Raw genomic sequence first — 24,079 nt, 5'->3', positions numbered from 1 at the left:
TAGTATCAGCTTGATATGTCAAGCGGCAAATTTTGAAAACAAATCGGACGTTAAGAAAATGTGATTTTAATATTGTGCTTAAAACATTGTTCACGTTGTCACCGAGTAATATGCAGCTACACAGTGTAAGCTGTACGCGGACCTAGGCAATGTAACTTCGAGTTACCTCCCTTTACTCACAATGTAAATGTACACAAAAAAATCACTGACGTAAGTTTTATTTTTGAAGGTTTTTAATCAAATGTACAATTTTAAATAAAAAAAAGTATGAGAATATTCCATCGGGGTTTGAAATATGAGGTTATGTAGACAGATTATGCATTTGACATTCCAAATTATTATAGACAGACAGGATGTCTTGTTTGTCCAGAGGATGTACAATTTGTTATATGTATATAATTTACATTCATGTAGTTATGGTACAAAAATAGATAGATATGCACAGGAACATTTTGAACAACTTTTGAAGGCAACATGGCTTGATTTGTCAATATGGGAATTACATTTATTTTTGTCCTAAAAATTAGATATAATCTTCGCCAGAAACGACGGCTTTGTTTATTTGATATAGTTGGTGTTAGTCATCATACTTCTTTATTTTAATATAAACATATATACTTTTCAAATAGAATGACTGTACATGTTTAAGAGCTCAATAGCCCCTATCCTAAATACATTGTATTTTCGATTAAATTCCCCACGTTTAACGACATCATTAGAATTAAACTTATAGGTAATTTTACACACAAAAACGTACAGGTATTTTAGATGAAGAGAACAATATTTTAATAGACATCTTAGTGACGCTCACATTAAAACTAAGTGGACGGTCGGACGGGTTACATTATATATTAAAACGCGAAAACAAACGGCAACTACAGCCGAAATTTAACTAAATATCATTACTTAACGCCGAACTGAAAGATTGGCCAGCCGAACTGTTACATACTCGTAGTACCGTTGCTGGCGTCCGAACTGTTACATACTTGTAGTACCGTTACTGGCGTCCGAACTGTTACATACTCGTAGTACCGTTCATGGCGTCCGAACTGTTACATACTCGGAGTACCGTTCATGGCGTCCGAACTGTTACATACTCGTAGTACCGTTCATGGCGTCCGAACTGTTCCATACTAAAGTTACAGACGAACGTTAAAACCATTCTGTTTCAGACGGACGCTACATACACAGTAGACCTGTGACAGACTGACGCTACTGCGGAACTGTTATATATATAAACAGACGTTATTACATAATGGTGACAGACGAACGTTACTGTGGAACTGTTACAGACGGACATCACTGCAGAACTGTTACACATATAGACAGACTTTATTACGGAATTGTGAGTGACGAACGTTACTGTGGCACTGTTACAGACGGACATTACTGAAGAACTGTCGAGACTAACTTTCTTATGGAACTGTTACAGACGAACTTAACTGCGGACAGGTTATAGACGAACTTTTCTGTGGAACTGTTGTAGGTAAACTTAACTGTGGAACTGTTACAGACGAACTTAACTACGTAACTGTTATAAACGAACTTAACTGTGGAACTGTTAGAGTCGAACTTTACGGCGGAACAGTTATAGACGAACTTTATTGCGGAACTGTTATAGACGAACTTTACTGCGGAGCTCTTACAGACGAACTTTACTGCGGAACTGTTAAAGACGAACTTTACTGCGGAGCTGTAACAGACGATCTTTACTGCGGAACTGTTGTAGACGAACTTTTCTGTGGAACAGTAACAGACAACGTTCATGGTTCGGAACTGTATAGATGAAAATTACTACCGATTGTTACATGGGAAGGATACTGCTTATTGATATGCGATATGCTCTTCAACAAAAAATGCGTCGTTCGCTCTCGTTTCATTATTCCCTTTAGCATCTGGTCTTAACAAGCTCATTACGTCTGGATACAAAGACTGAGAGGCCCACTCTGTCTGCTCTCATTTAGCCTACTCTCTTGACAAAACAAAACGGAAAGTGCTTGAGATTCAAGAATACACGTGGACCGTGGTAATTGTACCGAGGTCGTGACATAGTGTGTGTGACGTCACCACTAATATGATCGTCTTCACAGAATAATTAAGTTCTTGACATTGACCTCACATAAGCACTCTCCTACAAAGTACCTCCAGTTTCTCGTTGTAAGTAATTCTTTTTACAGCCCTATACAATACACGTGTAAAAAACGAAGTCGGATATGCTAGTAGGGAACACGAATATTTGCGTAATTTTTCAGTTAGTATACGAGAAAAAAATATACGTATGCTTTCTTACAACAAAGTTATTGTTGATTCAAGACATTGAAAGGTAGAAAAAACAGACTTATTTGGAGAAATGATTGCTATTCGATTTTTAGGGTACCTACCTTACCCGACATACATACGTATTCCGGGACGACTACTAAGGACAGGAAGCGCTGTAGAGTCGTTATATGTGTCAGTTAACGGTGAACTAAAACTCGTGTTGAAGTTGCAGATGTAAAATATACGGGAAGGCTATCTGAAGGCTTCCAAATAAGAAACAGATACAAAAATTTAAAACGCTGAAGTAATATTGGGGCTCATAAACGCCTTCGAAACACAACTAGTAGATACACGAAGGCCAGTGAAAAAACACAACTTCCAAATTGACTTTGGCGTGTAGTTAATTTTCTTTGGCAGTGTTATTTCACCCACACGCACTGAAACACTGCTAATCCAAGAACAATTAGGTTTACGCCTAGCTGGACCGTTCTTTCCCTTAACACTTGTGGTACACTCTGTTTAATATCCAAGTTCCCTTATACATCTTTAGACGTTAAAAAAATAATTTGTGATTTTACTTCGAGTCGTGTCGACAGCAGGTACTATATACAGCAAAGAGGTTAGAGGTGCCTCTGAAGTCTTTAATTGACACAGTTATCGCAGAACCTGAGACTCCTGAGTACAACTTAACAGTGAGGACGAGACGGAAATTCCAGCAAACATCAAACGTATCTCCTATTTATGCATTTGAAACGTTAACGTTGCCAGTTAGCAAAGGTACACGTAGTTAAAACGTAAATTTGATTAATAATGATCTAGTAATTTTAACTTAATTGTGCACAAGTTTCAGAAAAACTCGTTGTTTACGATCCCAAAATATTAGAAATCTAGCGAAGAAACATTTGAATGATTTTGACCAATGACATTGTGTTAAACTATCCCCTGCTGAGTGCACGGTACTGGTAACACGTGTGGCAACAGTGCGTGTTGATAGCCTCGGTTTCGCACACCTCGACGCCGTACTGACGTACGTATTCCCGACATGACAACATTCCAAGGGGAGTGTTCATCCGCACTGGGCGGTCACCAAACTGGCAGCCTGCAATAAAAGGTCAAGGTCGTGAGATACAGTCTAAATAGGGAAAAAAGGTCAAGGACGCTAGTGTTAGTGATAGTCTGCAACAAAGTTCAAGGTCATGTATGCCAGCAACAGTTGATATGCAAATACATGTACATGTCAATCGAACGTGATTGCAAATTAAGTACAGATACATAGAGAGTACAAATTATTCTGCATTTATACTTACAAACTTAAGGAAAACGTTTTAATGGGAACAGGGAAGCACCAGGTTGTTGAATGTTAGATCGGTAGATAGGAGACGAAGGGTCGACCAACTTGCATTAGTAGTTAGAACAACTCAATATAGCCAGAATTTGTATACTTATTCGGTCCAATTTTCTTCTTTCATTAAGCCATAATTAAGTAAATTTCCTATTTTATTAAACATACACGCCCAGCCGTAATGTAGTGGTTATACGCTATGTGTACCGATTATATTGTGTAATTAAAAGTGAATATGTTTTGTGCTAATCTGTTTGGGTATAAACCGAGTCTCTACCTCCACGATAGTTAATTGGGAACATCCACTCTGCTCATCTCGCAGGCAACAACCTTATCAACAACGTTAATTACCCGATCAGTCAGCTATGTACCACAATGAGTCATCCCACAGCCGTAAAGGTCTCGGTGATTGTATAGCTGTCAGATTTTGATAATATATCTTATCTACAGATATAATTTTAGTTTCATGGCAATTATAATACGTTTTCAACAATAATGTGATACAAATTCTAGATACACATGAAGCTAGTCCGGACACAGGTTTAAAGATATAATTTTGGTTAAGAGGCACACAAACTTATCTGGACGCCAGGTTAAGGCTTGGTTTGGAGGTATAGATAATCCGTTTAAAGATATCACTCTGGTTTAGCGACATAGCTAATCTTGGCAATGGTTTGAAGCTATCGTCATGGTTTAGAGACACAAAAAAATAATCCGGATTCCATTATATATGTACATGTATCAACCGGTTGCAATGAAACAGTTCGAATACTCAAATGTCTTCCAAATACATGGTGTCATTTCATGAGACTTATGTGACGTAATCCATTTTTGGGGGGGATTTTTAGAGTTCTTAACCAAAACGAATACAGTGATTTAGGCGAGTGATTTTTTGAGAACAGTTGATTCCTGCCATGATGCTATTCCTTACAGCTCTTAGACAAATTAACCGTTTCTTAAGCGATTCTATTTGGGTAGACACTTTTCCATTATGATTTTGCATTAACCGTATCGTTCATGCCGTTGTTATGATGAACCTGTTCTAGTTCTACCGTGTAGTGACCACCTTCAACTAATTGAAGATTTTGTCACGAAGTTGGGTTTATGCAGCACAAATGACAGACTATATATACAACATAATAATTAATAATTAATCACTTAGTTAAAGTTAAGAGAAGGAGAATTTAGTTCGAGGAGAGTCCGAGAGAGAGATCCGAGCAAGCCAGTGATTGGGCAGCCCCCACCGACAAAGCTTGTTCGGAAAAGGGGGAAAAGAAGAGAAGTGGTAAATTATTATGTACATTATATGTTCTCCGTGGTTAGCATACCTTAGATCAGTCAAACATCCTATCTGTATACCGAGTGTTCTCTACTAATGGAGCAGTGCTATTGGATTACGGATGGTCAGTGAAATGGAAGTACAATATAGTTATGTTACGCACCTGGGATGTTCACAAGTATCCTTGCCCTCAACCTTTCGCACGTGCTGCAGCACACCTGTCGGACAGACGTCTGGTAACAGTTGACGCGTAGCTGGTTGTCCTGGGTGAAGGGTTCGCACAGCTGGGGGTTCTGGTCCCCCCATTTACATGCTGTAAGTACAATGAGCACGTGTTAAAGCAGTCAGCAATCATATCGTAAGCACTATACTCAGACGGCAATACAAGATCATGGTAGTTACCAAAAATTCGAAATTTGGTGAAGTTCTCTCTTTTATATTTTTCTTCTATTTTTGCACTCTATTTTTCCATAATGCGGCGATTTGGATGGACTATATGTAATTTTGTACCCGATAAGCATAAACAGGCTCATACCATGAATAAGGGGTACAAAATGATTAATATTTAAACATGTATTATAGTGTCATGAAAAAATTGTCTTATCGCTTAAAGGGTGGTTTGTTAGGAGACAGCGCTTTTTGAGGCTATATCTGGCCACACTGTCGTTAATACTGAGTACTCACTCGTAAGACGCATTTGAATGAAAAAACAGATTGATGATTAACTCATTTGAAAATGAATCGAAAATAAACGGAGTATAGTAGGGTTGGGATCGGAGGTTACAGGAAGTAACGTACTTGGGTTTGACGTGTCCTCTAGTCTAGGACATGTCAGACAACACAGCCGCTGGTTCTCCGGAAGATAACAAAGGTGGCGCCTCTCGCTCACAATCTGACAACGAGGCGTAAGGTCTCCGTATTCGCAACCAGAAATACCTGAAATAAAGCTAATCAATGTCAATCCCTACCGCTTTGGTTTACCTGCATTTATACACGGGTCACAGTGGCATTGATCTCCATCCCATGAACAAGTTCTTAATGAATTCTAGAGAGATTTATGATGGCCATTAAAAAAGATGACCCGAGTTTTCAGTGACACTCACTATTTCAACTATGAGCAGACATGGAAGCAAGAGTAACCTAGGAGGCATAACAACGAAAAGAACTCTGGAAAAATGTTAACAAAGTTGTTCTGGAAATATAATAGATTTTAATTTCATTGGTCGGTTAATGATATTTTTACCTGATGGTCTTGGAAGGACCTTTTGTTTGTGCTACAGATCTCTAGTAATTAAGACATTACTATGAAAGACAGATTATGCAATTGAGCATCTGTACTTGGTTGAACATTATAACAAGGGGAGGTAAGGCGTACCTGTATTACGTTGTGACTCGTAGCGGCTACACGTATCACAGCAGATCTCGCGGTTTCGTTGAGCATAACAGTCGAATGGTTCCATGTTTCTACATTGGTACGACCGGTCTCCGTACTCACAGCCTGTAGGGCGATATAATCACACGTATCACACATCACACATGTTATAATACTGTCTAAAGGGGGAGATATATTTATACAAGATAATGAAATATTTCTATAACGTCAAAATAATAATTTCTTAGGACTCTTTTTTCGAATCAATAACCTTACACTTGATATTTTGTTACAGTACACATGAATTGCTTGGTAGCGTGTTCATGGTAAAACAATCTGTAATTTTGGAAATTACCAGAATGTCTAGCGTGACAACAGAATGATCCTCATTGACATGCGCACGGATATGAAAGCATACCATCCTCCGCCTACCCTCCGCTTACTGCTACCTCTGTTGCTTGCTATCTTACCTCTGCTGTTCGAACGTTTGATGGACAGACACTTCTCGCAGCAGTCACGTGACACCCGTTCGTAGTTGTAGCAGATGAAAGACCCGAGTGTATCCACTGCCCGAGTACACTCCATATTGTTGATATACACCCGGTATGTGGAGGTCGGACAGTTCTATACGGAAAGAAGACAGACACATCTTTAGCGTTGCTAACAGCAACATTACAGACGTTTTGTATGATTTATCAATAAAAAAAAAATATCGGATACTAGTATGAATAATATAGATGGACTTGTTTTTCCTTATATGTACGTGTAATAGAACATTGTGCTTGAAAGAAGGTTAGACGTTTAAAGGATGACACAATCAATCTGTAAGATGTCTGGCGGTTAGACCTGAGCATAATAGCTTATGCTGATACATGTAAATGCCTGGCGGTTAGACCTAAACATAATAGCTTTTTTCTGATATTTGTCTGGCGGTAAGACCTGAACATAATAGCTTATGCTGATAAATGCCTGGCGGTAAGACCTGAGCATAATAGGTTATGCTGATATATGCCTGGCGGTAAGACCTGGACCTAATAACTTATGCTGATATATGCCTGGCGGTAAGACCTGAACATAATAGGTTATGCTGATATTTGCCTGGCGGTAAGACCTGAACATAATAGCTTATGCTGATAAATGCCTGGCGGTAAGACCTGGACATAATAGCGTATGCTGATAAATGCCTGGCGGTAAGACCTGGACATAATAGGGTATGCTGATAAATGACTGGCGGTAAGACCTGGACATAATAGCGTATGCTGATAAAGGCCTGGCGGTAAGACCTGGACATAATAGCGTATGCTGATATATGCCTGGCGGTAAGACCTGGACATAATAGGGTATGCTGATAAATGACTGGCGGTAAGACCTGGACATAATAGCGTATGCTGATAAATGCCTGGCGGTAAGACCTGAGCATAATAGGTTATGCTAATATATGCCTGGCGGTAAGACCTGGACCTAATAACTTATGCTTATATATGCCTGGCGGTAAGACCTGAACATAATAGCTTAGGCTGATATATGCCTGGCGGTAAGACCTGAACATAATAGGTTATTCTGATATTTGCCTGGCGGTAAGACCTGAACATAATAGGTTATGCTGATATTTGCATGGCGGTAAGACCTGAACATAATAGCTTATGCTGATATTTGCCTGGCGGTAAGACCTGGACATAATAGGGTATGCTGATAAATGACTGGCGGTAAGACCTGGACATAATAGCGTATGCTGATATATGCCTGGCGGTAAGACCTGAAAATAATAGCTTATGCTGATATATGCCTGCCGGAAATACCTGGACATAATAGCTTATGCTGATATATGCCTGGCGGTTATAATTCATAAAAACACACTGTGTGCAAGATAATGGGGGTTAAAATAGTTCACTTCTCACCAGATGTCTGAAATTGAAACATAACAGAAAATTCCATTCTGTTAACAAGATCCTGCATGGTAGTTATCTACTTACAAAGTAGTTGAATAGGTCTACATGATGTGTGATGGCTGGCTCCTATGTACAATGGGACACGTGTTGGTGTCTTGTTAGACTTTAATGCTATTGAGTAGTTAATCGTGCAGTGCTAGGACCTTAACATACTGGCCAGTTCAATGACTTGCAAGGTGCTTAGTGGTTGAGCTTTAACAGCTTAGTTCATTGTGCTTGCAAGCTGTTTGGCGTTAGCATCTTATAACAACACCTCGTTTGAATGATTCTGGTGGTTTGACCTTAACAGAAAAGTATACTCTGTTTAAAGGATAGTTGGACCAAGTTTGATAAACTGATGTAAGACATGATAGTTGGGTCTTGTAAATAATTACACACGAATCTACAAGATATCTTCTTGTTAAACTAGGATATTGCATTGCAGAGTAGTAAGCTGTGCAAGCAATACAATTCACTACACTTGCAAAATGCCTATGGGCTTGTCGTCAGCAGAAACGTACATTTTGTTTGCAATGTGTTTCTTGGTTTGACTTTACCAGAATAGTACACTGTTCTTGCAATACGTCTCAAAAATACTGCAGATTGCATCTGGTCCCAAATGACTATTCTAAAATAAAGTACACATAATTGCTGTATTTGTTCTGTAGGCGAGAATATAAATCGTTCCGTGAACAGTTCTGCCACAACAACAAATCCTAACGTATCAATTGTTACCCTTACTTATATGTTACTATGGCGACAGTCGATACGTCAGTATATATATATATAGTACAGGTGTCCCTTAACGTCATTCTGCAAGGAGGTTCCGAACAGACACATAACAGATTCATCGTAAAGCTGACCTTTGATGCGAACTGATTTAAAGGTCATCTTTGAACTATTGGAAATGGATGTCAGCTGCCAAATGTCATAGGTTCAGCTGATATATCTCGGTATATGTATATAGAAAAGCATTGTGTAGGAGGTATGGAAACCTGCTGATTACACATTCTAGGATCACGGAATGATATGTATTGTATGTAGTTTTTTTCTTTACATTTCTCACTTTAAAGAAAAGAACGTCTCTGAATAACACTTGGAATAGGAAGTAAGACAACACATGCTAACAAACTGAACAAGCCATAGCAGACAACTAAACAAGAGAACCAATGTTACTACACCATATTGCTTTTTCATCCGTTTTCGATTCATCAGTGTTATTAAAGGACAAAAGAGAATAAAATCTCCCCGACTCAAGTGTTCATAGAGGAATGTAGATTACAGCGAAATGGTGTCTATAAAACACAATGGTAACTTTTCACTGCAAACAGGTCTTACATAGACTGTTTTCTTTCTATGTATTCTTCAAAGTCATATGTTTTGGAATAATTTAGATGCATTCGTTTGGTCTTGAGTACCACTGATGAACCCTAAATGAATACAATATCCATACGGTGCAGTGAAATGTTTATTTTGTTTTGCTTTCTACATCTACAAACAAGCTTTGTTTTGTTAAAAAGCTCAAAATTGTGTTGATATTAATTGGTCAGACGCAAATCTTTAAATATCAATTAAGCTTACCGGATCGTCAGAAATGACTCCAGTGTTGGGAACTGCACTGGTGCCAGAAACGTACCCGCCTCTGTTTGGGTACCGTCTGCTGTTGGATGTGGTGTATTGTCGGTTGTTGTTGGTGTTGAGATTGAAGACCTGTCCCAGGGTGCCATATCCGCCTCCTTGTCGGGCCCCCGTTGTGTAGGTAGTACCTGTCTGGTACGGACGGTACGTCTGTGTTTGAGTTGTACGTGTCTCGGTCGAGTAGGACGTGCCCGTGCGTGTCGGGTGCTGGGTTTGATACGGGGAAGTCTGAGTACCTGATTCCGATTCCTGATACACAGGCGTATTGCTCCGCACCCTGGTTGGCTGGGTGCCTGTGTTATATACAGGATTCTGGCTCTGTCCAGGGTTTGTCCGGATCCGACTGTTGTAGTTATAACTCGTCTCTCCCTGCGTGGTTTGACCATGACCACGGCGCCCCTGCATGGTTTGGCCATGACCCCGGCGCCCTTGGGTCGTTTGGCCATGATCACGGCGCCCCTGGGTCGTTTGGCCATGTGTCTGAGCTGTTTGACTGTGACTCGTCTGTGTTCGTGAACTCTGTCCTCGAGTCGGTGTTCTAGAGTTGTAAGGATACTGAACTTGTACCTCAGAATTATACTGCGTCGAATCTACTTCCTCGTTTCCGGTCCCAAGCTCTTCATTGGTTCCTATCCGTTGTGCTGTTCCTTCACGTGTGACGTAATACTGTGTTACAGTTGTTCTACTGTCGTCTCCGGTCTGCGTACCTTGATCTCTGGTAGTAGCCGTATGTCCGGTTGAAGCGTGTGTGTTAGGAGTATACGTACTCTCTCCGAGTTCTGCATGAACATCATAGTTTGCGGTGTTGAATACCATTCTAGTTCTAATTTCGTCGTCCACTTGATCTCTTCTCGAAGCAGTTTGGTGTGAATCGGAAGTGTCGAAGCTTGCTCCGCCATGTTGATAATCATATGAAGCCTGGCCGCTACGCCCACTTGGAACAGAACCAGAGTGCTGCGTCATTGGGAGTGGCTGACAAAAGAAAAACAAAAAAACATTAAGGAATTGTATACAAATACAAAAACAAATTAATGTTCAAAAACATCAACAAGATGACTAGGAGAAACATAATCAAACATAAGAAATAAGTATGATGTATATGACAAATTAATTTCAAACATATATAAATGTATATTTTTGTCAAAATGAGTCCTGATCAGTTATTGCTAAGTCTAAGCTATAAATAAAAGCATTCCAATGATATTGTCAGATACCCCTGTTTGATTTCATATCAATGCTCTGTTTTCTTTATAAACATTCATCAAACACGGTCTGCATGACAAATAGTTGCGATTGTAACGATTACTTCTTCAGCACTGTACAGGACTTTACCTAGGAGTAAATAAAATAAGTTACGTTTAAAAATCACTTCTCATTCCCCTTTGTTCAAAGAGCGTTCATTTCAAACTTCTCTTCAGATGTGAAAAATTGATATATTGATATATTTATTTTGGCTACTAGTAGAAGCTGTTTTCCTTTTTCCCCTATAGTTTACTTTGTTGATACGTTGTATTCATCTTAACATTGTTATAATTCTTTTTTGTGTTTTACTTTAAAAAACGACGAAGAATTTATAATTTGCTATAGCTTTGATATTTTAGTATAAAGGCAGAAATGTTTTCCTTTTAAAAACTGAAATTAAAATGAAATCTGTTTTCCAGAAAATGTTGTCACAAATGATTTGTAGATAAAGGCTCATAATTAACATTGGATATGAGTCTTTGAATTGAGACTAATGAGAAAAATATCTTTTAGCTGTCAAATTATATAACGAAATATAACTCATTTATATAAACTGTTATTATTTTGATTCAAACGATGACTTACTTATGATTGCCACTTCTCAAGAAAAAATTAACTTGAAAACATTGTAAATTGATGTTGTAGGTCACTTTTGTTTTTCAAAGCGCTAGGTAAACTTGCGAATAGACAATGGTTTTAGCAGAAGGGCTAACATTAGAAGCAAGATATTAGTTGTCCTGATGATTGGTTTTTGTTTTGAATTAACATCCTTGGGAATATTATAATATATACATATACACCGGCCAGTTTGGCCTTTTCCATTTCGACTGATGGTTCCAGGGTCTCGGTGTTGTCTGGTTGTCCGCCATGGATGTTGTTTTATGACCTCCTAAACCTTTGGCGCATGGTAGATAGTGCACTGACTGATTTCCCTGAATTTAACCCTATTTCCATGTTGCTGTAGACCTTTGAATATTCACTGCAGTCGGTTTGACGTAGTCAGGAAAGTTGTCTGTGGTTGATCTCAAATAGTTTATGGTCGCTTTTTACCCGTAACTCCCGCCAGTTAGTTGCACTGAATAATAATAATAATTCGAGGTTCTTATATACCGCTTTATCACAACCTAGTTCGTAGGTCGTCTCAAAGTGGTTCACAAATTATTATCCGTGGTTAAAGGCGCCTTTGCAACCAGCCAATATCTTTTTCAACTCCCTGGGGAGCATACAGCAAGAGCTGCCATTTCGGCGCTAACAGCTAGCATTCAACAATTCTGGCGCTGCCCAACCACGTACTCATTTACAGCTGAGTAGACTTGAACAAGCGGAGTAAAATATCTTGCTCAAAGATATAACACAGTGCCGTGCCGTGACTCGAACCAGTAACATTTCGGTCACGAGCCCGGCGTCCTACCACTAGACTATCGTGCCTCCTGTGGAACCTTTTATAACCAAACATGACAGCCAACAATTCTTCCCGATCTGTTGACGTTTAAGCTTGTCTAACAAATGTAACTGGCTTCCCAATCTGCTGACGTTAAAGCTTGGCTAACATATGTAACTGGCTTCCCGGTCTGTTGACGTTGAAGCTTGGCTAACTTATGTAACTGGCTTCCCGATCAGTTGACGTTAAAGCTTGGCTAATATATGTAACTGGCTTCTCGGTCTGTTGACGTTGAAGCTTGGCTAACATATGTAATTGGCTTCCCGATCTGTTGACGTTAAAGCTTGGCTAACATATGTAACTGGCTTCCCGATCTGCTGACGTTAAAGCTTGGCTAACATATGTAACTGGCTTCCCGATCTGCTGACGTTAAAGCTTTGCTAACATATTTAACTGGTTTCCCGATCTGTTGACGTTAAAGCTTGGCTTACATGTGTAACTGGCTTCCCGATCAGTTGACGTTTAAGCTTAGCTAACTTATGTAACTGGCTTCCCGGTCCGTTGGCGTTAAAGCTTGGCTAACATATGTAACTGGCTTCCCGATCTGCTGACGTTAAAGCTTGGCTAACATATGTAACTGGCTTCCCGATCAGTTGACGTTTAAGCTTAGCTAACTTATGTAACTGGCTTCCCGTTCCGTTGGCGTTAAAGCTTGGCTAACATATGTAACTGGCTTCCCGATCAGTTGACGTTAAAGCTTGGCTTACATATGTAACTGGCTTCCCGATAAGTTGACGTTTAAGCTTGGCTAACTTATGTAACTGGCTTCCCGGTCCGTTGGCGTTAAAGCTTGGCTAACATATGTAACTGGCTTCCCGATCTGTTGACGTTTAAGCTTGGCTAACATATGTAACTGGCATCCCGGTCTGTTGGCGTTTAAGCTTGGCTAACATATGTTACTCTATTAAAGCGGTGCTTACTTCCGTTTATGAATTTTCACATTGCATGGATTTTCTCAAAACAATAATTCAAACACTTAACAGATGAACGTAATCGTTTGAGGTGGGATTTCTAATACAATGCCTTTTCGAAATAAGGCAGTTTTGTGGTAGTATGTTACTTGAGGTTCCTTTGTGACAATAATACAATATTTTGTTTGCATACGTTCCTTGTTTATTACGTTGATATTCTCTATATCTCTATTTATTATCCGACTCGTAATGTTGGTGATAGTAACAATATCAGTATGATATAGTTATGGTATACAGAAAGAGGAAACACGTGCTTCCTTACAATGTAGTACACCACTGTTACTTCAAACGATACCGTGAGGTGGGGATCGCATGCCTGCGAGTTCTACTGATTACTGTCTGTGTGTGCCTAATGTAATAATTTAAGGTATTTGCAATAAACAAATATACTACAGTTTCTCAATATACAAACAGCATATATATAATCACAAAACTACTTTTCGATAATGATCAACGATTGGATTCTGACGTCACAGTCTATTTCAGTCCGACCCGGGAGAGAAGGCGAAGGTTATGATTTAAACGATATAGACATCTTAGGTGAGAGTGATACTGACTCTATCTGAGATCGACACTCCAATTATAACGCGTTCTCTCCGGGACCGAGTTGTCTATTTCTATCAAACGGACAAATTTGTCTCCCCCTGGATCGATTAAGGACGATTTGGCTCCTGTTTTTTTCTGTTGGATTAAAAATTGACAAATACACAATATATATCAATAACGAATATGCAAGTCAGATAAATCAAATAGTGTCTATTAAGTACATACCGATAAAGACATCGTACACTCTACTGTACATAAGGCTTATAAAGTAAAACCGGTATACCAACACATAGACAGCTTATTTTAGGAATACAAAATCAAAGTTCGACGATTTCTTCAATCTAATTTGTTAATGAACATTCAAAAAACTGCCTTTCCTCCAATAGCTTAGCATATAACGATGAGCTGCAGTTGTTACTGTAGGTCTACGTTTGAAACATTTACCGTCTATCTGGAATCGTTTCCATCTGTGATATGAAAATGTGAGTTATGATAATGTTGATGAGGGAAGTCGTTACAATTTGTATAAGTAAAGTGCATGCATGTGTGTACACGACTGCACACCCCACACGTGCATCACAGGAGCAAGTGTGTACACGACTGCACACCCCACACGTGCATCACAGGAGCATGTGACAGCAGTCGAGGTCTAGGTACAGTCTAGTTATTAAGAATGGCAATCAACCTCACTTAAGAGGTCAAGAAGTTATGAGCACCTTGACAAGGTCTCTCGAACATGTTCATTCATTGACACGTTCTTGTGTGAATAGGCTTCTGAGTGCCTGTATGACTCATTCCCCGAACACCAACTCTGGAGAATTGAAAGGAGGTGTTTACATAGGAAATCCTTTGAAGTTTAGTTATAGCCCGTTTCAACTAGAATGTCAACTCATTTTGTAGATATGATACTAAAGTCAATAATAAAATGGATAAACAGGTTTTATTCATACATATAACTATAATACACATTTAATACAACACTAAGTAATAGAAAATAATCATTAAATAGTAAAAGTAACATTATATGAAAAATAAAAATAACATTATCCTTCATTTAAACCACATTGATACTAATGTCAGCAATAAAATAAAGTTTCTATTCATACATATAACAGTAATACACTTTTAATACAGCACTAAACTAAATGAAGCTGAAGTTTCTAGCACAAATCAAATTCTATATATATACCTCTTAAGTCTCTAGCTCAAAACAGCCCAAGATGCGGTTTGTACCCGTGTGTATCGCATGGCTTGTATGGGTTGAATGATGCCTTATAATTCGTTAAAGAGCACAGACTGGTTCATGTCACACATACACGGGCGTCACAGTACTATAGGAAGTAGACTATATATACTGTGGTGGCTGTTTATAAAAAGGCAAGACAATCTAGACGGTCTAACATCACACACGTCACCTATATCATGTGTTTTTTTCTTTAAAACTAGTTAATAGATCTGCCATAAGTACCGTGACGTCACATTGATGGTAGAAAAGACGTACACCCTATACAAGTATATACGGTGAAGAAATTGGTCCGATCAGCATTAATTGCAGGATATTTCTTCGGATGTTAACGTACAATGGCGAACTCATGTCCCATGGAATGTATGTAGTATAATCATTGTTGTATAGTGAGCGACGGAAGACAGTCGTACATGCTTCTGTCCGGTTGTTGAAGGATACTTTTTCAATACCCGGATCCATTTTTTTGGTAAAACATGACTGGTGCTATTTTGTGATTAATAGTTTTTGGAAATAAGCCAAACTCAACAGCAATAATCAAACATTTTTGCATTTGTTGCAATAACAACGATGTTTACTCATTCGTACCTACCGGTAAACGCCCACCGTCTGTCGTCCTCTTCTGTCGTAATGGAATGTTTTTGATATCCGCCTCTTTATTATCTGGAAATTAAAAAGTGTTTTATTTTATTATCATATAAGTTATAGGGACGTATACAATGAGGCCATATTGGTGGGACAGAACTTTTAAAAGCATATATTTAGTCATATAACCGATTTAAAGGTGTTAATCAAAGTTCAAAAGTCAAGGACACTATTATGATTATATGCAAGTTCTGCATGAAAGCTTCTCAGAAATTAATAAAACGATTTTTTGTTCAAGAACTCTCCGTTCTGAGACATGAAGCATAGTAAATTCCTTACTCAAGCACAGAGAGTGGAAAGAACAGCAGATCACATTGACAGTACATCAGAAAGGGGAATGAATCCATTTGAATTCAATTAGATATATGCTTTTACATCGTCTTAGAGCGGAAACATTCGCGGGAACACTTTTTCGAGACATGGACTTAGGTAAAGAATGTTGACTCCTCTATCTTACACGAGGTATTTTCTACTGTTCATATGAAAGTCTGTATCGATTCTCTGAAGATAATATTTTTGAATGTGACCCTTTGATTAGAACCCCTCCACCCCCCATCACAATTCTCATCAATCTTTGAATTGCCAGAAAGCCTCCAAAACGGAAACTTCTTCAAAGGCCACACCGTGGTTGCAACAAATGCTGAGGAGAATATCATTCCATCTTATGATACATGTAATATGATAATTAATCCGACATGAAATGTGTTGCATTTACATTGTTCTAATTAAACATATCGTTACTCCTGTAGTTCTGACTTCCTGGCTGGCATACCCCCTGTCCAGGGAAGTAAATACTACAGTTCTTGTCTTTCATAGTCACTTTATCATGATTGATCATAGAAAAAGGTGTGTAATCAATCAAATGCTACCACTTTCCACAGCACAACTAATCCCTTTCATGTGTTTAATAGATACCATAAGAAAGAGGACTCGCTATGTTCTGGAATTTAGTATCATCGTCCGATTCTTCTCTTTGCTAAGCTAAAGGGTATTTGAAATATCAACAAGGAACCATTATGACAGTCGCCGCAAGCATCGTTAGTGACACATAGCAAATTCATAAAAATAGAAAATCATTCTAGGTCAACATTTCTCACGTTTTTTTCTTTTCTCTCCAATATGTTTATTGTGGATTAGTTTTGGTATTGTTTTGTGCAGCTCTAAACGAACACTTTCTATTTCCTTCCGACAAAAGAGCAGTATATTTCCAATTACACAAAGGTTGATACTGTTGTCAATTTCGTCTTTTTACTCCCGGAAACATCAACAACAAGAAATACATGTATATTGATAATGAATAAATATTAACATGATTTCACTAAGAACTCGTTCACTAGGTAGAAGTAAAGTATACAGAAACCAAACACTTTGAAGGTATAGGGTGCGTTATCAAGTTGTCATTTTTACTATTTTGGGTTTGGGTTTGCTACTATACTGTAAGCCAGTTACTGCAAGATTTCCCATCTCGCTGGACTTTTTATGAACTCGTCGTGTCCTAGTTGTGCAATAAATCCTTGTTGTACTCCAAACCAATACAATAGCTTAGCTATACATATGTCAGTCAAACTAACAGTTTGGAACTGTTTCTTGCATGTCACGTGTTCCGAGAGATCAAACGTGATCTAGCTCTCAGTGGAGAACAAACGACCCTAGTATACTTTCTTATTGTGTTTGTTAGCTATTACGTTTGACTCTCGCAAATACTATCACAAACAAATAGAAATCTTCATGTCAATATCAAAGTCTGCTTCTCAAACTTTAACAACACTATTGTATGCATAAATATGAAAGCATCTTATAAATGGCAAATTTTATTTGTATATACGTATATATAGAAGAAGGTTTCTCTTGTGGAAGGTATGATTGAATGCTTTCCAATCGGGACCGTATCACGTGTTTTGACCGTATCACGTGACATAATGCAAGTCTGATGGACGTCCTAACGCAACATAAAATAACGAGTAAACTAACTATGAGTAAAGAAACTTCTAGCAGTATAAAAGGGGTAAACATATTTTGATCTGGTGTGCTCTTTCATTCCCTTTACTAAGTATACAAGTCTGGGATGTCTGCAATTATAATTGGGGGAGAAATGCAGCCTTTCAGAAATACACCATCTACAGCTCGGTTGTAAACGGTTTGGCTGTCCTCATTATTCAGATGTTTAAACACAACAACAAAGTTTTGAATTTTTAAATAAAACATTTTATAAATCATTGGCCTGTCCTGTTATTACATCTAGACACGTTTTGGCCAGCACTGACGTGTCAAAATATGCTAGTTATTTCCCCGGAACATCCATTTACATGATTCATTGAGCTCGTTTTTGTGTTTACATTTAACACTTCCGAAATGCACATGCAAAAGATGCAAGTCTCTCTGGGATAAATCTGTTCAAGACGCAATTGCTAAATGCCAGAACAAACAGCCGGTTAGTTGGGATAAAATATTTAGCAATCTTTCGTCAAAAACAAAAACAAAACAAAAACTCCGAAGAGACCTGAGTTCGTACACGAAAAGAAATCTGTTGAATGCAAGCCTAAATAACTGTTCGGAGAAAAGTGCGATAATGTGCCTTCCTTGATAGCAAATAAACCCTAATTGGTGCAAAGGGCGTTTTCCTATGCAAGATCTAATGACTGTAGAGCTCTATTTCTGTATGCACGCACAGCTTCGTCCTCCTTGGAATACTCCCTGCTTTCTGATCCGAGTGAATTAACAAAACAAATATTCAAGCACAGTTTTAGTTCTTATAAATTGAAATACTTTTTCAAAATCCATTGTGAAGTGCAATTTATCTTGTGACATATTTGTATTTAGGGGTAATGTACAGAGTGGTTTTCATTAAGCTGACATAATGTATAAGGTTGCTCTTGGCATAGCTTCATACAGTATTATTTGACCTATATATTTGACCTATATATTTCTATAATTACGATGTGTTACATTCCAGATGACGTATGTTATGGTGTTCTCGCGAGTACTACCTCAGAAAGGCACGCGTCATCTGTGTATCCTGTCACTGCTCAATTCTCTGTATGGTTGTACGTAAGTATCTAGTTAATAGGTCACCTATATCTGACGTATGAAGAGTTGTGTTACGTCCACGTGACAACCGAGTAATATCTACGATGTGAGATTAAGACAATGTTGTGTACTAAAATTCTCTGTCATGATCAATACGCCCACATTGGGGATATATATATATATATATATATAGAAAAATTCTTAACAACGAGTCTTTTGTACTTTCATCTCTTCTAGGAGATTCTTCAGACTGTTTATTTGAAGTATTCAAATAAACAGTCTTATATAATATTTATATAATATTTATATAATATTTTATATAATATTTCTTCGTCCGTAAGGATTATTTTTCTGCTTTTATAATATATATCGTAATGATCCTTACGGACGAAGAAATATTATAAAAAGAAAAATTCTCAACAACGAGTCTTTAGTACTCTCATCTCTTCTAGGAGATTCTTCAGACTGTATATATATATAGTATTCCTCATTTTTAGTTTTAGTAGAATGTAACATAAATTAAATCACAGTTACATTTCGTTGATTAGGTATTTATAAATAATACGACCAACTCTGAGGGGGGAAACTTCAAAACGTCGAAGTCGACTCAATAAAACTACACTGAAAAATAAATAAAACAAATCAATGTTGGCAATCAGCGAATAAAATATTATTACCATGTTATAGTATTGGCAGAGTGTTTGTAGATAAGGTATGATGTGTACGTTTTTCCTGTATTCTGAATTTCGATTTGACGATTTTTTACTGTTACCATTAGTTTATTTTTTCATTTCAATATAGCCAAGATATAGCCTTTCTCAATATTCAACCAGTTTTCTTGACACTTTGTAAACTTTATCATCATGGCTTCTATTTGACGAGTTACTACGAGTCATTGCTCCCTGTGTACCAAGGCATTTCGGAATTGTCTTGACAAAACATAGCCGCATTATGCATCTTTCAGCTATGTTCTTGCTATATTTATTACAATACTTTCTGGTAAACGCCACTAAGTTTTAAGTTTTCCAGGACATACCTATCTGAACGAGTTTATCGAGAGTTATGGTGGGTTTAACTGACTTGACTGTGTTGGGTAATATTTAGTGTGGTCAGAATGCGGCCATGTGAAGCAAAACGGTACTTCTACTTGGGATTAGTTTTGAAATCCTCTGTGTTTATGTGAAAACCATTTGGATGGTCTAGGTGTATGTGATTCAGCCAGTAGATTGATAAGATGGCAGCATCACACTCATTCTCACTATTTGTTTGATTGGACATGGGTTAATAATAATCAACTCTTAAGTTTGGTTCCGCCAGCAATATTCTGTTCTTGCCAAACATCGTTTCGCTTTTGTGTATCGAGGAATTTTGCAACAGCTGCTAGTACATCCGGACGTCATTGTCATATTCTCCAGAGATGTTCGCTGATACATCCAAGTGCCAAATTAACTGATCCTTTTTTTGAATATGCTAAGGTAATATTTTGGGATCAACTTCAAGTTTTTTGAGAAATTAGTTTAATCTTCCACTATTCTGTACGTTTAGACAGCTAATTATATTAATACACGTACATATTGTCCTTCTTTCTTATAACTTCTTTTTGTGAGTTTTAACAAACATTTGCGCCCAGTGTACCTTTCAGACTAGCTGTAATTACCTTTAAGAGGCTCAATGAATGTGATGAGAATTTCAGAGGTAAGCTGAGATTTATTAATGTACCCATTGACCTTATATACTTCGTCAACACAATACTTCCAAGATTGACATACACATCGTCGTGCTTTTTAGCGTCATTTTTGTCCCCACGATTGGTTCTTGTACATTAAGAATGAAACCGTCCGTCGACACGAGCCTTATTAACAGGAAGACAGCACGTTTTAATGCAATACATATTGGGGAGAATATTTTATGTTTCCTATTATGTACAGCATCAGCAGAGCTTGCAGGATAGGACCTGCTCTCTGGAAGGATATCTGTGTTAATGTGGGTTAAACTTAAACAATATTTTTCTCGTAGATTTTGATCCTTAAATGTCTTGATGTATATAATAAGAAATTACATAGATGATATACTGTTGCATGTGTATTAGACTGGTTTTATGCACTGATTGACTTGTCTAGCACTCGTGAGAGAAATACTCCATGTCCTTCTCAGCAATTATCAGCTACAATTTATCTCCATCATCCCCATCATCACGGAAGGGCCACAGCATTGCGTTATTTATGTGAATGAGTGATCTGGGACGTTAGGTACCACACACGGGATTCGTTAGTCTAATAGTGATCATTGACATCTCACACCGGGGAAGATATCATCAGGACAGACGAGCTCCAGCCACTCAAGAAATAAACCCACGAGTACCATTCAACATACAGTTGTATAAAACAACGAGTACCACCTACGCAACATATAACACACGAGTACCTACCACTAAACATTTAAACACGCGAGTACCTACACCTCAACATGTAAACACACGAATACCTACCACTCAACATATGAACACACGAGTACCTACCACTCAATATGTAAAAACACGAGTACCTACCACTCAACATATAAACACACGAGTACCTACCAATCAACATATAAGCACACGAGTACCTACCACTCAACATGTAAACACAAGAGTACCTACAACTCAACATATAACTCACGAGTACCTACCACTCAACATGTAAACACACGAATACCTACCACTCAAGATGTAAACACAAGAGTACCTACAACTCAACATATGCATATAAACACACGAGTACCTACCACTCAACATATAAACACACGAGTACCTTCCACTCAACATATAACACACGAATACCTACCACTCAACATGTAAACACACGAGAACCTACCACTAAACATTTAACACACGAGTACCCACCACTCAACATATCAACACACGAGTACCTACCACTAAACATGTAAACACAAGAGTACCTACCATTCAACATATAACACACGAGTACCTACCATTCAACATATAACACACGAATACCTACCACTCAACATGTAAACACAAGAGTACCTACATGTACCACTCAACATATAACACACGAGTACCTACCACTCAACATATAACACACGAATACCTACCACTTAACATGTAAACACAAGAATACCTACCACTCAACATATCACACACGAGTACCTACCACTCAACATATAACACACGAATACCTACCACTCAACATGTAAACACAAGAGTACCTACATGTCCCCCTCAACATATAACACACGAGTACCTACCACTCAACATATAACCCACGAGTACCTACCACTCAACATGTAACACACGAGGACCTACCACTCAACATATAACACACGAGTACCTACCACTCAACATATAACACACGAATACCTACCACTCAACATATAACACACGAGTACCTACCACTAAATATATAAACACACGAGTACCTACCACTATACATATAACACACGAATACCTACCACACAACATATAAACACCCGAGTACCTACCACTAAACATATAACACACGAGTACCTACCACACGACATATAAACACACGAATACCTACCACTCAGCATATAAACACACGAGTACTTACCACTCAGCATATAAACACGAGAGTACATACCACTATACATAAAACACACGAGTTACTAAACCACTTGACAAACCCATGAGGGAGGAATCGAAGACGAACAAAGCACCACATATATTTATTTGTTGTGGCGATGACCTTCTACAATCCTTATACTGATTGTGTAGCATAAATGCAAATGCTGTTTGCAATTTGTGTATTCATAGCCTGGGCACTATTGTTATAGTTGCGTGTTAATAGTTTATTAAACACATCATCGAGTCTGATTAAATATGATTATCTTATTCATTACAATTATTATTTATGTTCCTTAAATGAAAAACAAATTAACAGTATTGTACGAATGTAGACTAAGAGGTAATCGTTGACTCGGGGGAGGAGACACATTGATAATGTGATAGGCTTGGTGCCACCCCTAGACACACTGTATACACACCAGTCTACCGACCAAATCTTTACCGACAATCATTGTATTAATAGTATCAAGAAGATAACGTAGGCAATATGGAACAGAGACCATTGATGAAAGTAACAAACATACATTTTTACACCATGCTTTTGTGCACACATTTGTAGACAGTAACGTTTAAATTAGCCCTAAGTGTATAAATAATAATGACGAGAGCATACCCATACCGTCCATTCCATCAGAAAAGGGCAATAAGGTAGAAGGTGGCGTCGATATGCATATTACGTAATATAGTCTTGAGGTACTATTTTTTGGTCACGGTAGTGTCAAACAAGTAGGAGGGCTCAGCGAAGTTTATATTTTAGGTGCCACAACTCAATGACAAATTACATTCAAATTCATTAAGATTTCAACAAGCACGTGGTAAATGTGTCAGTTGTTGACAGATACAGTCACTATAGCCGGAAATCATTAAATAAACAACCATGTTCCACACACATGTGATGCATTTGTAATTTGATAGACATATATTTGTGTTTTAAAATTCTTCACTGCTTGTATATATACAATATGTTAGTCTGCTGCTTAGGTACGTAACCGACATTGTCATACTGCCAACGAGACTGTAATAGATCACTCAACTATAAAATGTGCCACACGCTTTTTTATTTGAATTGTTTTGTTCGTCTAGGCCTCAGCAAGCTGGGTTAAATGAGTTATACTATTAAGGACACCTTTCCCACTGCAGGCCAAACACTGAGACTCCACTGTAGGTTTCGCATATAGAGTAACCCCCCTTTAATTTCGTTTTGACTATAATTGAAGAACAATTATACAGTATACAGTAAAACATGTGAGGTTCAAGGTTCGAATCCTCGTCTTGACCGTTGATTTTTGTTCAGCAGCAGCTCTGCTGTTGATTATGTTTTGTTTGTTTAAACTTTACAATTTGTTCATAAAGTCTCACAAGGTGTGGTTTTCAGAAATGATTTATTTAAGCTATAGTCATGCCGGAAACCATGAGTCCCAATGTATTGTTAGTTTTGCCAGTGGTGCAGGGATCTTTAAAATAATGATAGATATTTCATTCACATATGTCTTCATCTGGGAAGTCAGCAACAAGGTGACAAACCTGGTAAGAGGTGGTTTTAAAGATGATAATAAGTAATTA

The 24,079-nt window shown here is 38.0% G+C and overlaps 1 protein-coding gene across 1 annotated transcript in view; it reads right to left on the bottom strand.

The window, feature by feature from the left end:
• Positions 1-583: 583 nt before the first annotated feature.
• LOC110463887 overlaps positions 584-24,079 on the bottom strand; it is a 39,256-nt gene continuing 15,760 nt past the window's right edge. The window contains exons 2-8 of the mRNA XM_021518799.1: positions 15,854-15,924; positions 9,762-10,790; positions 6,723-6,876; positions 6,256-6,378; positions 5,679-5,816; positions 5,044-5,193; positions 584-3,358 (exon numbers count right to left, since the gene is read on the bottom strand). Of these exons, the coding sequence (XP_021374474.1) occupies positions 3,195-3,358; positions 5,044-5,193; positions 5,679-5,816; positions 6,256-6,378; positions 6,723-6,876; positions 9,762-10,790; positions 15,854-15,924 (1,829 nt within the window). The 3' untranslated portion in view covers positions 584-3,194. The remainder of the gene's footprint in view (positions 3,359-5,043; positions 5,194-5,678; positions 5,817-6,255; positions 6,379-6,722; positions 6,877-9,761; positions 10,791-15,853; positions 15,925-24,079) is intronic.

The sequence above is a fragment of the Mizuhopecten yessoensis genome, unplaced genomic scaffold, assembly GCF_002113885.1.
Source record: "Mizuhopecten yessoensis strain PY_sf001 unplaced genomic scaffold, ASM211388v2 scaffold10939, whole genome shotgun sequence".
In the NCBI taxonomy this organism is placed as follows: Eukaryota; Metazoa; Mollusca; class Bivalvia; order Pectinida; family Pectinidae; genus Mizuhopecten; species Mizuhopecten yessoensis.
Note: the sequence above shows the minus strand (reverse complement) of the source record. Positions and strands in the feature narration are given on the sequence as shown.